General features: G+C 37.3%; 1 protein-coding gene across 3 annotated transcripts in view; it reads left to right on the top strand.

Annotated features, from left to right (window-relative positions):
- Mau2 (Mau2 sister chromatid cohesion factor) overlaps window positions 1–14,505 on the top strand; it is an 89,538-nt gene that overhangs the window by 31,822 nt on the left and 43,211 nt on the right. For 2 of the 3 annotated variants that reach the window (XM_074178085.1, XM_074178087.1), the window contains exons 2-3: window positions 12,731–12,910; window positions 12,961–13,083. In XM_074178085.1, coding sequence (XP_074034186.1) covers window positions 12,731–12,910; window positions 12,961–13,083 — 303 coding nt within the window. Of the gene's footprint in view, window positions 1–8,530; window positions 8,573–12,730; window positions 12,911–12,960; window positions 13,084–14,505 lie in introns of all 3 variants that reach the window. The other variant, XM_074178086.1, reaches the window with a different exon arrangement.

Here is a 14,505-nt window from a genome sequence, read left to right on the forward strand (position 1 = left end):
AACTCTTGAATCGGCCAATTCCATCATATATCTTGAAAAGATGCACTCATAAATTTGAAACTATCAATGAACCTTAATTTGTAAAATACTTTTTTCATTTGCCCATTTCGATTTAATTTGTTTTCCATAAATAAATGTTTCGTGAAAGAAATATATTTCTCTTTAGTTTGAGCGATGACGTCAACTTTACTTTTATTGGTGCATAAATCTTTTATGAACAAGTGACAGTCATACCCACTGAGATTATGGAAAATGATCGGAATAAAATTGGGCAATTTGAAATTGAGATTACATATGGAATGTGTTGCTCCAGTTCTTTTTTTTCCTGTCAAATGACAATGATCGTGAATTTTAATGTCATTCTCTTCGAATGTCTTTCCACATATAGCACATGTAGTGGCATTATTGAAATCATTTTCTTCCTCAACAGTCAAAGGGTTCATTGGAACGATATTTTTCAAATATTTGTGATATATATATATATATATATATATATATATATATATATATATATATATATATATATATATATATATATATATATATATATATATATATTGGTGACTTCAGCCTCCAACTTTGAAATGAAAACTTTAGATGCATCAGCCCCTCTATACAATACGAATTTTGAAATTGAATCATCAAAAGAGCACTTTATGAGATATGAGAAAGCGTATGGTTCATGAAGATAGGTTCGATTTGTGAAAGACTTAGCAGGATTTGGCTCATTTGTGTGCAGTGGTTTAAGGATTGATTCAAAATCAGCGTACACTGTGAATGGAACTCTCAACTGTTTCTCAATATTTTCAAATTTCAAAATATTCTCAGGTACGCATTCACCGAATTTATCAACTCTGAATTTTGGGGTTGGTGTTGTTGTCGATATGTGATTACAATCATTCAATTGATGTCGCAATAAACCCTGCTCATTACTAAAGTATAATAAACAACCATCACAGAAATATTTTCTATGTTCATGTGCTGATATTTAAGATGATACTAATCTCGATAAATCTTTAATCCAACAATAATGACTGTTACCAGAATCATCCATTATATTCAGCAGATTCACATGACTATTAAGTCTACGTTTCGAATAATGTAACGGGCCTACAACATCATATGAATCTTTACCGTTTTTGAAACATTTTTCTAAACCATAAACATTGATAGAGCAATCATTCATAATCTCAAATTTAGGAATATCTTTCAACTTTACTGGAAAATCCATACCTGCTACATTCAACACGGTAGAGAAGTGAGGATAAGATGAAATTTCACAAACTCTCACACTGGTAGGATACAGAGCTGAAGTTACAGCTGTAGAACGCCGCCCCTGTCTAGTTAAGTAAGAGGTGTTTCGCGCAGTGTATGTGGTCACCACGGGACTATTTCGCAGAGGTGACGGGAAGAAGGGGAAGAGACAATAAGGTGAGTCGGAAGAGCGATGAACTGGAAGGTGGTCGATGCTCGACGACAATTTGAATAAAAAGTTCCGACAAGTGGATGTTTACGTATCGAGGTTTTATAACCACGTTAGTTTTGGCGTTGGCTGATTATCCGTGGCTCTACGTATAGTAGATTTAGACGGATTTCTCCCTGAAAGGTGTTGGCTTCTGTCTCAATTTTCAACCTTGGAGAGCTCCATCGTGGGACCGGACAACGGTGAGTGATACTCGAATATTGTGGGCCCAGACTTTATGAATCGATCCTTGCTCGTTAGTGTACCGTTTAAGTTTTATTTGTTCGTTTGTTTAGGCTATTGCTGTCCTCGTGGACGAAAGAATTTATTATAATTTTTTACTGAACCGACAATCTCTGATTTGTAACCCAACCCTATTAAATAAAACAAACAATTTCTCTCTTGTTAAAGAGTGTTGAAACGTTTCATTTGGCGCCCAGCGAGTGGACAAATCAGTTTTAGTCGGGGACAGTAATTTAGTTGAATATATATTTTATCCATTCTCATCATGGGACGGAATAAGGGAAAAGATGTTAGGATGTCTACATCATATGATGATAATTTAAATTCAAGCGTAGGGGAAACGGCTGAAAACCGGGTTTCTGGTATGGACGAGTTTATGGAGGGGATCAGTAAAAGTCTGAGTGGAACGGTTGATAAATGCCTGACTACTGCTTTTGAAAATCTCAATTCATGTTTACAGAGTGGGTTGTTACAGTTATCGGCAAGGCTTGAGCAAAGTAAAATAAATACTAGCAGGGTAGAGGAAAGTGAAATATCTGATAAACCAGCTATCGATACAGGTGTTGAATCGAAAAATGTTGACCCTAACAAAAGTTACATATCAGTATGGAAAGATGTGGGGGGTACGAATTTGCACTTTTCACCTAATGGAGGTATTCATCCGGTATTATTCATTAAGAAATTGAATAATTTGTTTCAAGAAGCAGGTGTGCCAGAAGATAAAAAGAATTTTTTTGCTATAAATTGTTTAAAGGGTTCGGCACAGGACTGGGCGGAGATCAAAGAGTTCGAAGATTTTAGGATATTCAAGGAGAGTTTTTTAGCTCGATATTGGAGCATAGAGTGTGAGAGGGAGACGTTGTTGAGGGTGAAGTACGGGGTGTATGAAAGCGGATCTAGGGCGGATTATTTCTTGCGCGTTCTTAAAGAAGCCAAATATTTAACTCAACCTCTGCAAGACGTGGAATTAATAAGTATGGTGATTAACCATTTTCCACCTGAAATCAAGCGAGGAATATTCAATTCGGGTTTTCAAACGATCGACGAAATTGAGGCGCATTTGAGGAAAATAGATTCAACTTTCAATAGTGTAGGGCATTCCGGAGGTAGAAATGTTGGTAATTCGCGGCCCCAAAATAATCGGCCTGTTAACAATCCAAATTCGAATAGTAGTCCGGGACACTCGGGACAGGGACAGTCTAATAGGGGCGATTGGAGAAGAAATGAAATGGATCGTCAGGGCTCAGGGGTAACTCCTGTCAATACGATATTCAATGGGAGTCATGAAGACTTTTTAGAGGAACCGGAGACTGGAGAAGTGAAAGCCGTAGCAGTGGCACCTACCGTGGAGGTAGTCTTGGGAAACTCGGTTCGAGCAAGAGGTCTAATTGACTCAGGCTCTCAGATAACCGGGGTATCAGAAGCATTTTGGAATCAGTTGGTAGCAGTAAATCCGGCAATCCCTCGTATACCTTGCAGGAGTGTAGCATTGGTAGGGGCGTGGGGTAATAGAAGCACCACCGTTAAAGAGCAAGTCCTGTTAACCATCAAAATGGGGGGCCTTGAGTTTGATTATTCGTTTTTAGTAGTGCCTAATTTGGTACGTGATGTTATCTTTGGCTGTGATTGGATGAGGGATTACGGTGTGTCCATTAATTTCTCTGATAATACATTGAGTGGAAATTTTGAGGGTGTTGTAAGAAAGGTATCATTTTTGGGGCAGTCGGATCTTGGGGTGAATATCGCGATTAGCGAGATTAATGATGAAGAGTCATTGTATGGTAGTTCTTGTGCAAGAAAATTGTATTCAGAAGACGAAATATTCGAAACTGCTGCAAAAGCAGAAAGTTTTGATGAAGACCATAGGCTGAGCCTGGAAAAGTTGTTGTTGGAGTATAGAAGTATATTTTCCAACCAGCCAGGGTTGATTAAGGGATACGTTCACGAGATTAAGCTGAAGGATTATGCTCCCTTCTATCGCCATCAATATTCCATTCCACACGCTTTCCGGGAGGAAGCACGAAAGCAAATCAAGGAAATGGAGGAGTGGGGGGTTATTGAAATGAGACAAACAGAATTTGTCAGCCCGTTAGTCGTAGTGAAGAAAAAAGATAATACAGGTCGTGTATGTTTAGATGCAGGGTTCATTAATGCTCGGATGGAAAAAGATCGGGTGGTTCCACCTAATCCGTCGGAATTATTATATGATTTTGTACAAGGGCAGTGCTTGAGTACTATTGACTTGACGGCCTCCTACTGGCAGGTAGAAGTTGCTGAAGAGCATCAGAAATATTTAGGGTTCTCTTTTGAGGGACACACGTATGTTTTTAAGAGATTACCATTTGGTCTTAGTACATCAGTGGGAAGTTTTATCCGGGCACTGTACCAAGTATTGGGTTCAGATGTCGATAAGTGGGTTATTCCATACGTGGATGATTTATTGATTTATTCAGAGAATGCTAGTGTTCATTTAGAACATTTGAGGATCATTTTTGAGAAGTTTCTAAAGGCCGGGATAACTATAAAATTGAAGAAATGCTTTTTTGCCCGAAATTCCGTGAATTTTTTGGGACACATCATTTCCTCTTCTGGGGTGGCTATGGACCCGGAACGTGTTGCTGCAATTCAAAAATTTCCAGTTCCTCGGAACATTCATCACTTAAGGTCCTTCTTAGGCTTATGTAATTTTGACAGACGGTTTGTTAGTCATTGTGCAGATATATCGTTGCCCTTGAACTCGTTATTGAAAAAAGGGGAACTTTGGCATTGGGGAGAGAGGGAATCTTCAGCTTTTCAGAAAATGAAAGAGGTCTTTTTGGATGTTACGTTGTTAAGACATCCAAATATGAATGAACGGTTTTATATATACAGTGATGCATCTGGGTATGCTTTAGGGGCATGTTTATTCCAGAAGATGGGTGATGACAAAAAGGGAATTATAGCTTTTGCCAGTAGGTCTTTGCATGGCCCGGAACTCCGCTATTCCGTCACGGAAAAGGAGGCTTTGGCAGTAATATTTGCTTTACAAAAATGGAGAGTATTTGTGCTGGGGCAACAGTTAACTGTCATCAGCGATCACAAGTCTCTCACGTTTATCAAGTCCTGTAGATTGTTAAATGCTAGGTTGACTAGGTGGGTATTGTATATTCAAGAATACGACATACATTTTGAATATTGTCGGGGAAAGGATAATCAGATTGCTGATGCATTATCCCGATATCCCGTTGCCCAACCTAATCAATGCATAGAAGTGCCAGAGAAAAATGATATTGAAGTCCTCACGGTGAAGTACTCGGAGCTGTTTAGGGCTGTCAAGAGAAATTTTCAGAGTATTCTGAGGTCTCAAAAGGATGATTCGTTTTGTAAAAGGGTGCGGATGGACCTGGATGACAATTTGCCAAGGGCCACTAAGTGGTATAGGATTCATGAGGACATTTTATTCAGAATGGGATCGCAGAATAGTCCCAACTATAAAATATGTATTCCTTTAGAGCACATTTTTCAACTGGTCCTTCAAGAACATGAAGATAATGGCCATTTTGGCTCGGAGAAGTGTTTTAAGTCCTTACAAGGATTTTACTACTTCCCGAAGATGCGTAAAAGGATACGTCAGATTGTGGCAGGATGTATAGTATGCCAGAAAACGAAGATATCTCGTCACTCTGTTGGAGGGATGAGTTCCGTACTCCCTTCGTCTATAAACGAAATCTTATGTGTGGATCTTATTGGTCCGTTACCGAAGGCAAGAGCGGGAGCCACGTTCTTATTGGTATTGGTAGACGCTTTCAGTAAGCTCGTGAGGCTCTTCGCGTTGAAACGTGCTACTAGTATTGCAATAGTTCGATATCTAAAGAAATACGTTGATGAAGTGGGCAAGCCACGAGTCATTTTGTCTGACAATGGTAGCCAGTTCACCAGTGTTGTATGGTCTGAATCTCTGGATAAAATGGGTATAAAAGCTGCGCATACGTCGGTTTATTATCCGCAGGGCAATATGACTGAAAGAGTGAATAGAGAAATAGGAAGGTTACTGAGGACACTTTGTTTTGACAAACATACAAGGTGGGTGAATGTTATAGGTGAAGTGGAGATATATTTAAATAACGTCCTCCACGATAGTACAGGATACAGTCCTAATCAACTCCATTTTGGAACCGTGAGAATGAGCCCTTTTCTTAAAGATGTTCCCAGCCCTTTACCGAATTTTCCTGACGTAAGTAAAGACCAAATGATATTTCTGGCCCACGAGCGTTTAGTTACAAAGGCCCAAAAGCGAAAAATTCGTCACGACAAGGGAAAAAGGTTAATTGAATTCAATGTTGGGGATAAGGTGTTGGTTCGTACCCACCCTCAATCTGATGCTGAATGCAAGGAAATAAAGAAATTTTTCCTTCTCTATAAGGGACCGTGTACCGTAACGTCGAAAAAGGGGCCCAACTCATATGAGTTGATGAATGATGAGGATGGATCTTATGTAGGTGTGCATAATGTTTATAACTTGAAAGGCTATGTACCACCCTTACGTTCTTTGTAGTGTTAATTTTGTATGTACCAAAATAAACAGGGGGGTAATGTAGAACGCCGCCCCTGTCTAGTTAAGTAAGAGGTGTTTCGCGCAGTGTATGTGGTCACGACGGGACTATTTCGCAGAGGTGACGGGAAGAAGGGGAAGAGACAATAAGGTGAGTCGGAAGAGCGATGAACTGGAAGGTGGTCGATGCTCGACGACAATTTGAATAAAAAGTTCCGACAAGTGGATGTTTACGTATCGAGGTTTTATAACCACGTTAGTTTTGGCGTTGGCTGATTATCCGTGGCTCTACGTATAGTAGATTTAGACGGATTTCTCCCTGAAAGGTGTTGGCTTCTGTCTCAATTTTCAACCTTGGAGAGCTCCATCGTGGGACCGGACAACGGTGAGTGATACTCGAATATTGTGGGCCCAGACTTTATGAATCGATCCTTGCTCGTTAGTGTACCGTTTAAGTTTTATTTGTTCGTTTGTTTAGGCTATTGCTGTCCTCGTGGACGAAAGAATTTATTATAATTTTTTACTGAACCGACAATCTCTGATTTGTAACCCAACCCTATTAAATAAAACAAACAATTTCTCTCTTGTTAAAGAGTGTTGAAACGTTTCACAGCCCATGCAAAACAGTATTGATCATGATTAATAACATTCACAACACTTTTCTTCAACTCAATGAATTTGGGTAACTTGATCCAAGGGGACTATACTTGTTGACATTTACTTCCATAAACAGAATTTCCTCGATAGTCCAACCTGAAAATTTATTTTATCTTCACATCTAATAACCAATTTTGTGAATACATCACTTACCTGAATCTCGATGTTGAAATTCCATTGCTTGAGCAGTTAAAGCATCAATAAAAATGTTATAAATCACATTCAAATCATTCGATTGATCGACAACTTGATTGGGACTATTGAATGATTTTACTTCTAAAAACTCCTTAGTTTGAAGATAGTAACGTCCAAACACCTCCATATTGACTTTCACACTTTTATGGATAACTAACACTTCTTCGAGTAGTTTAAAAACTTTTTGCTTCAATTCATTGAAAAATGTTGGGTAATCAATGTGATGGTTTTGACTATCCACTCTACACAATTCTACACTTGAATGCTGTGCGTATGATTTTAACACCGTCTCCATATTGAATACATGCATTTGTTCTATGCTGCAAAGTCCTCCGATGAATATTCATCTGATCACTTGCAATATTCAAATTGCAACACAAACAGGTTTGCATTTCTGGAGATAATGGAGCGTTTAACCTAGGCCTCTTCGACATTGATGGTCCTTCATTATTTGCAAGAATACATTATTCTCGCTGATGACGACGCAAGTTATCACTCCGAGTGAAACTATTTCTACATTCACTACACGTATACATCTTTTATATAATACCACACGATTATGATGAGAATACGGACAAAAAAGAAACATTCACAACACACATGTTATATGTGCATAACCCCCTACTCCAATCCAAGGTAATTCTATGTCATTTTATTAAATATCACTCAAACTCAAGGTAATACATCAGTAATATGGTTCAAAATTTTTCCCAAGGTCATATGACGTGTGCGAAGCTCGAAATCGCTTAGGAAATTTCCAAGGTCATGTGACCATGCAAGGCCAAATCATAGCTGTACAGTAAAAAGGGGTTCACGGTCATGACATCACACACATCTCAATGCCAGTCATGGGCGGAGAGTAAAAAAGGGGTTTCACCTCATTATGTTACACACAACTCAAGGTCAACTTATAGGCGGAGAATAAAAAAACGAATCAAGGTCACAGTCAGTGTTGTGGATCTGGGGGGGCATACCCTTGGGGGGAGGTTCAGACCCGCCTTTCCCCCTCTACTAACGAATATAGCTCTTTTGGTTCTGGAGATATACAGGAAAAACAAAAAAATTCCAAATTATTTTTTTGCCTATATCTTGTTTATTCGCAGACATATTGCAAATCTGTCCACATTTTGCTATTGACACTCTCAGAATATATCCATGAATCTTTTATACAGGATGTCATCTGAGTTGGGCCACCCCCATCTTTGAATTTTTAAATACGGACCTGTATTTTTGCTGTAGTTTTTGGATCGTAGACGTTCACTTCACACTGAGAAATTAAATTCAATTTTATATTTCGGGATGTTTCGTTAATATTCGATTATAATTGTGTGAATTATTCCCTTTTAAATTATGGCCCTGGAAATTGGTTAACTGAGTTGATTAAAAACATAATAGCAACTTTCACGTCTTCCTATGTACCGTAGAGTTTTTTTTATTTTTAGGTACCTACTGCTGCTCTCACGTACAAGCAATCACTTTCTTCTGTGAGTACCTATGTTTATTTCATGGTATTTATGTAATGTTCAATTGCTTTTTGCTTTCTTGTTGAATAAACATTATTATTATTAATATTTTTTCCATTGCTCTGAGCGTTTTCTACAATGAATTTCGAATAAAAACCTTTTATGATCATTTGAAACATATCTACATCAAAAATATATTATATGTGTTTTAATAAGCAGAAAAAGAAACGATATCAATAATAACTTCCGAAACGAATACTATAATTGTAATGAAAATTGAAATCAAGTAATTTATATAGGTACCCAAATAAATTATTGGCGCAATAAATGTTCGAATTGGAGTCCTTCCATTTCGAGACATTTTTAAACTCGGTTTTTCATATTATTTATTGCCCTTAATACACTTATTTGCTGCATTGTTGCGAAATCATTCAAAATCCTCAAATTCGAGTCTTCCACATTTTCTATCTCTCTGCCAGCGTAAATCCTATTCTTCAATGTCCCCCATAGAAAATAGTCCAAAATAGTAAGATCTGGTGATCTTGCAGACCATCTTATTGTCCCATTATCTGTCTCGAAATGGAAGGACTCCAATTCGAACATTTGTTGCACAATTAATTTTTTTGTGTATATAAATTACTTACTTCATTTCAATTGTCATGATAATTATAGTGTTCGTTTGGGATGTTATTACTGCTACCATTTTTTTTCTGCTCATCAAAACACATAATATATTATTGTTGTAGATATGTTTCAGATAATCATAAAAGGTTTTCTTGTTCGAAGTTCATTGTAGAAAACGCTCAGAGCAATGGAAAAAATATGAATAGGTACCAAAAAATTAAAAAAACTCTCGAAAAACTCTACGATACATAGGGAGACGTGAAAGTTGCTATCGTGTTTTTATTCAACTCAGTCAACCAATTTCCAGGGCTGTAATTTAAAAGGGAATAATTCACACAATTATAATCGAATATTACCGAAAAATCCCGAAATATAAAATTGAATTTAATTTCTCAGTATAAAGTGAACGTCTACGATCCAAAAACTACAACAAAAAATACAGGTCCGTATTTAAAAATTCAAAGATGGGGGTGGCCCAAGTCAGATGAAATCCTGTATGAAAGATTCATGGATATATTCTGAGAGTTCACATCAAGTGCCAATAGCAAAATGTGGACAGATTTTCAATATGTTTGCGAATAAAGAAGATATAGGCAAAAAAGTAATTTGGTTTGGGATTTTTTGGTTTTTCCTGTATATCTCCAGAACCAAAAGAGCTATATTTGATTTCTTCATATCATTGAATAGGTCTCTAAAATACGCAACTTTGCCATAATTTAACCGACACTCTATCTCTTATCGTTTAAGAGATCCCCATGTACAGAAACGAATTTGCCTGCCTTAGTGCAGGTACTGTAGGTAAATTTGCCCGTATTTGGGTTACATCAGGTAATATCCCTTGAGATAGATTTTCTCTATGTTCACTGTTTCTAGGAATGTGTAGTATATTGAATGTTAGGTCTTGTGTTTTGATTTGTATTTGTTCCTGGATAAGTGAATTATGACTGTTAAATTTATGGATGTTTAAGTTTTCCCAGATGTTACAGTTACAAGTCAATAAAGGAAACCATATGGACATCTGGGATTTCATTATATAGGATTTGATATCATGCCTGGACAAGATTATTTTATTGTGAAACCTATTTTACGTGCATTTTATCTAGATCAATAATTTTTTTTTAGAAGGAGGAGGTGAAATCTTCATAGACGCTGTGCCGGATTCTTACCGACTAAAACCTCTCCCCCTATTCTCGGTGCCACGTACCGGGAACCGCTCTCGCATTACTTCAGTACTTGACCCGTGATATATCCAAAGATCGGACAAACAAACAAAAAAAAAATAGTAACTAGATACTTCAATTTCTACTTTCCTCTCCTTTGTCTCGATAATTTTCCTCACTACTTTGTATGCACAGTTCCATGAGGTATCTTCTCCTTTGAGATCTTCCATCATATGTTCGATGTTAAATATTTTTTCCGTTTCTCGGTGGTATTCCGAACGCATTTCTGTCCATCTAGGGTATGCAAAAAGCGTGTGCTCCGCACCATCATCTACCTGACACTGAGTGCAGGATGCAGACTCCGATCTTCCTCTGTCGTACATATATTTACCGAAGAAGCCGTGTCCAGAAAGTGCTTGAGTAAGGTAGTCCAAAGTAAGCTTCTCCAAAGGGTCGGTTAACCCAGCTCTCTACGTTTGGAATGAGTTGGTACGTCCATCTACCATAGGGACCACTGTCCCATTTCAGTTGCCACCTACGCATGAGGTTTTCCCTGGCTGCATTTCTTCCCAGACCACTGTAGCGTTCCATTCTCTCCAGCACCTGAATTTCTATCGGTGAAACCCCTCCTATAACGCATGCTGCCTCAGCGGATATCGTTCTATATGAATTGCACGTTCGAACGTTCATTTTTCTCTGCACCGCTGTTAATTTCTGGACTAGTTTCTTATTTTGCATTGTGGTGTAATAGGATGGCACCGTATAGAGTCTGTGAATGACCTACATTTGACATAATTCGTCTCTTTGAGGCTCTGGGACCTCCGATATTGGGCATCAAGTTTGCTAGCACTGTAGTTGTTTTCTCCGCCTTGAGTACACTTTGTTTTATATGCTCTGCAAAGGCCAGCCTTGCTCAGTCCAATCTGTGTTCCTTCGATATCAAAATTGAGTACCCCTATTTTTCTACGCTTTGTCGGGAGCACGACTTCGGTTTTTTCTGGGGCTAGTTTCAGGCGCCTATTTTTCATCCACTTCGATACTCGTAGTATTGCTCTATTTGCTACATTCATTAGGAGATTCTCGTTTCTGGCTGCCACTACTACTGCAACGTCGTCTGCAAACCCTACCAAATCAGTTCCATCGGGTAATTCAATTGAAGCTCATCATGCAGGATGTTCCACAACGTAGGTCCTAGGACTGATCCCTGTGGGACACCGCTATTTATACTGATAGTTTTTGTGTCATCAATGGCTTCCAGTAAAATTTCTAGATATGAGGCTATCATATAAATTAGGTTTTCCTCCACTTCTCTATTTCTAAGGGTCTCCAATATGAATTGCCATGTTGCACACTGTTAAAAGCATTTTTCACATCCAGCGTTATGACTACGCAGAGATTTCGTTGAATTGAAAAAATCTCAAGTAAACATATATAAAAATACATCTGTAATAACCTGTATCTCAAAATAAATTCCTTGCGAACCTAGGCGTGACTCATTCTGTGACAAGTGTTGAAAGCACTCTGCTTACTTTCCCATTCAGGTTAAATCTCTCAAATGAAAGGCTCTGCTATGGCCTTCAATTGGTGGGGTTATTCTAGCTAAAATGCTATAGCTGTAATCGGGCTACATGCTACATCAGTATAATTAAAATCTTCTAATCCTATATAGTCATGGCATCCAACCCTATGTAGTCTAAACAACGGGTTCTACAGAGTTGCAAAAAAGAAGAATAATCCCGCAGAAGAAAGGATTGATCCAATGAATTTAAAAGGCGTATCACAATTTGAATGGGAGTGTTTAACTTTCATTATTTTTTAAAATAGTTATTCAAAACTTGTCCAACAGGTCTAACGAATGATCACTTATGATATTGGCAAATTTAGTTGTAATCGTTTGTCATTATTGAATTTCATGGCATTTTTTATATATTGTTACTGTTTAAAATACTCTGGACCTTTTAGCGTTGGGTTATATAATCTATTATAATAATAATAATGCAATAGGTAGTGATACCAAAACAAGCACTGCTCTCAAACCAGAACTGCAACATTCTTATCAGGAATCACACGTTGAAAGGTAAGACCTCGTTGGGTTGTCGTTCGTTCTTCTGAGGGTTGTCATTCGTAGGGGTCGCGATAGCTGGTTAACGAAAAAAACATATTCTAAACATATTTTTTAAACTCCTCATCTCCAAGACGACAGCTTGATTGGTGAAACGTGCGTCAAGAAAAGTGATGCAGTTCTGGTATTCGGGAGCAGTACTTGTTTTGGAATTCTATGCCAGAGGTGACAGTTCCATCTCTCTACTCAGAAATACTACTCTTAGAATATAATCTTATCAAGTCTGTATGTCTAGGTAATTTGAACAATTAAATTCAAGTGACATTCTTTTAGTGGCTGCTATCTCAAGTGATTAACTCTTTTGATGACGTCAAGTTTGAAGCTGCCAGCGTTTTAGCTGAATTATATGAACAACAGAATCAAATCTCTTTGTCGAAGCCCATACTGCGTAAGGCCATTGAGTTGTCACAACATAATGTTTATTGGCATTGTAGACTGATTTTTCAGTTGGCAGTAAGTATTTTAGTTTTTTGAATATCAGTTCCTGAACCCATTAATTTTAGCAAATTCATGCAACTGAAAAGGATTATACGCTGGCTAGCAGTTTATTAGGAGTTGGAGTAGATTATGCATATATATCTAATGCCTCTTATACCCGAGTTTTGTTTTTATTAAGTAAGGGAATGGTGAGTTTGTTTTGCAGTTATATAGTGCCTTCAATTATCCCTTTTTCAAATTAAATGAAAATTTTCAATAAAAAAATATAAGCATAATCAAAATTCACTTATTTTGTTAAATACTGTCGATACTGTGTTTCAAATATACAGGCTTTTCAGGTTAGTTATCAACATCTTTATCAACACTCACGTGACATTGCTCCGCCGCAGCTTCCCCCTCAACGTTTTTAAATCGCAAAATACCTGTGTGATACTTCATTTGAAAAACGTCATTAAGTAAAATATCTTAAAACTTTAGACAATTTCAAATGTACAATTCTAAATGGTGTCGTTGAGATTCATAGGAAATAAACTCCGAATATTTACGAAACGGATGGAAATATCAAAATTTGTAGCTCCCCTTCACGGCCCCAGCTACCCCTCAACTTTTTTAAATGGCAACATACCACGTGATACATCGTTTGATAGTATAATATCTTAGAATTCCAGCTCATTCCAACAACCAAAAACGCAATGGCTACATAGCTCTCCTTGGAATAAAGCTTTTCACAAATGTGACAGGCAGCTTTGAGAACTTGATAAATTATGTTTTTGCAGGTATGCCTGGCACACACCCAAAAAAATTAAACCTGATTATTTTGTATTGACTTGTGAAATTTTACAATTTTATTCCTTTCAATTCTTTTTGAAGTTGTAAATATTCTTTTTCTGTTACTGTTACTGACTATTTTACCTCATTTCAAATTTGGTCGATGATGAAGACCAATGAGAAGCAAAACCGGCCAGGCCGTTAGAGGGCACTACCGGGCGAGAGTTCAAGACGACAGTTTAACATTCAATGCCTAAGAAATGGATGTTTGATTTTGTCTTTTTTTTTTAGAAATTTTAATTTCGTTTTGTGAGGTTTTGGCATATAAATTATGTGTTAATAACATTCCCCCAACTGCTCAGAACGTCTTTTGTCCGGGAGTAGCTCCGACCACAGAATTCCAAACGATAAATAAATGCTTGTCAAATACCTTATCAGGTGCAAGAAACATTTTACTATGAATGAGTACGAGTTGTGACCTGAAATGAAAAGAAATATTGAATGGACCCAAAAATTAGTTTGGGTCAATAATGGGTAAACAATAAAAATCAGGACAAACCAGTTATCAACCAATGGCGATTTTGGATACTGACAATCGAAACGCCATGAAGTAGTTTGATTCAAAATAATAATTCTTTTTTTTTTCTGCACCTGTTTTCATCATGTATTCTTATTTTCTCTAAATTTTTATTGTTTACATGTTATTTTTTTCATTTTTTTTTAATATATACTTATTTGAATAGCTCATCCTAATATGTAAGTGCTGGTGTTGTTAATATTTTCAACATTTTTCAGTTCAAGTTCTCGTATATTAAAAAAATGGTTACACCTATAATATTCAC

Source organism: Leptinotarsa decemlineata, unplaced genomic scaffold, assembly GCF_025532065.1.
Source record: "Leptinotarsa decemlineata unplaced genomic scaffold, Ldec_3_MD MMD2_tig00003348_RagTag_RagTag, whole genome shotgun sequence".
NCBI lineage: Eukaryota > Metazoa > Arthropoda > Insecta > Coleoptera > Chrysomelidae > Leptinotarsa > Leptinotarsa decemlineata.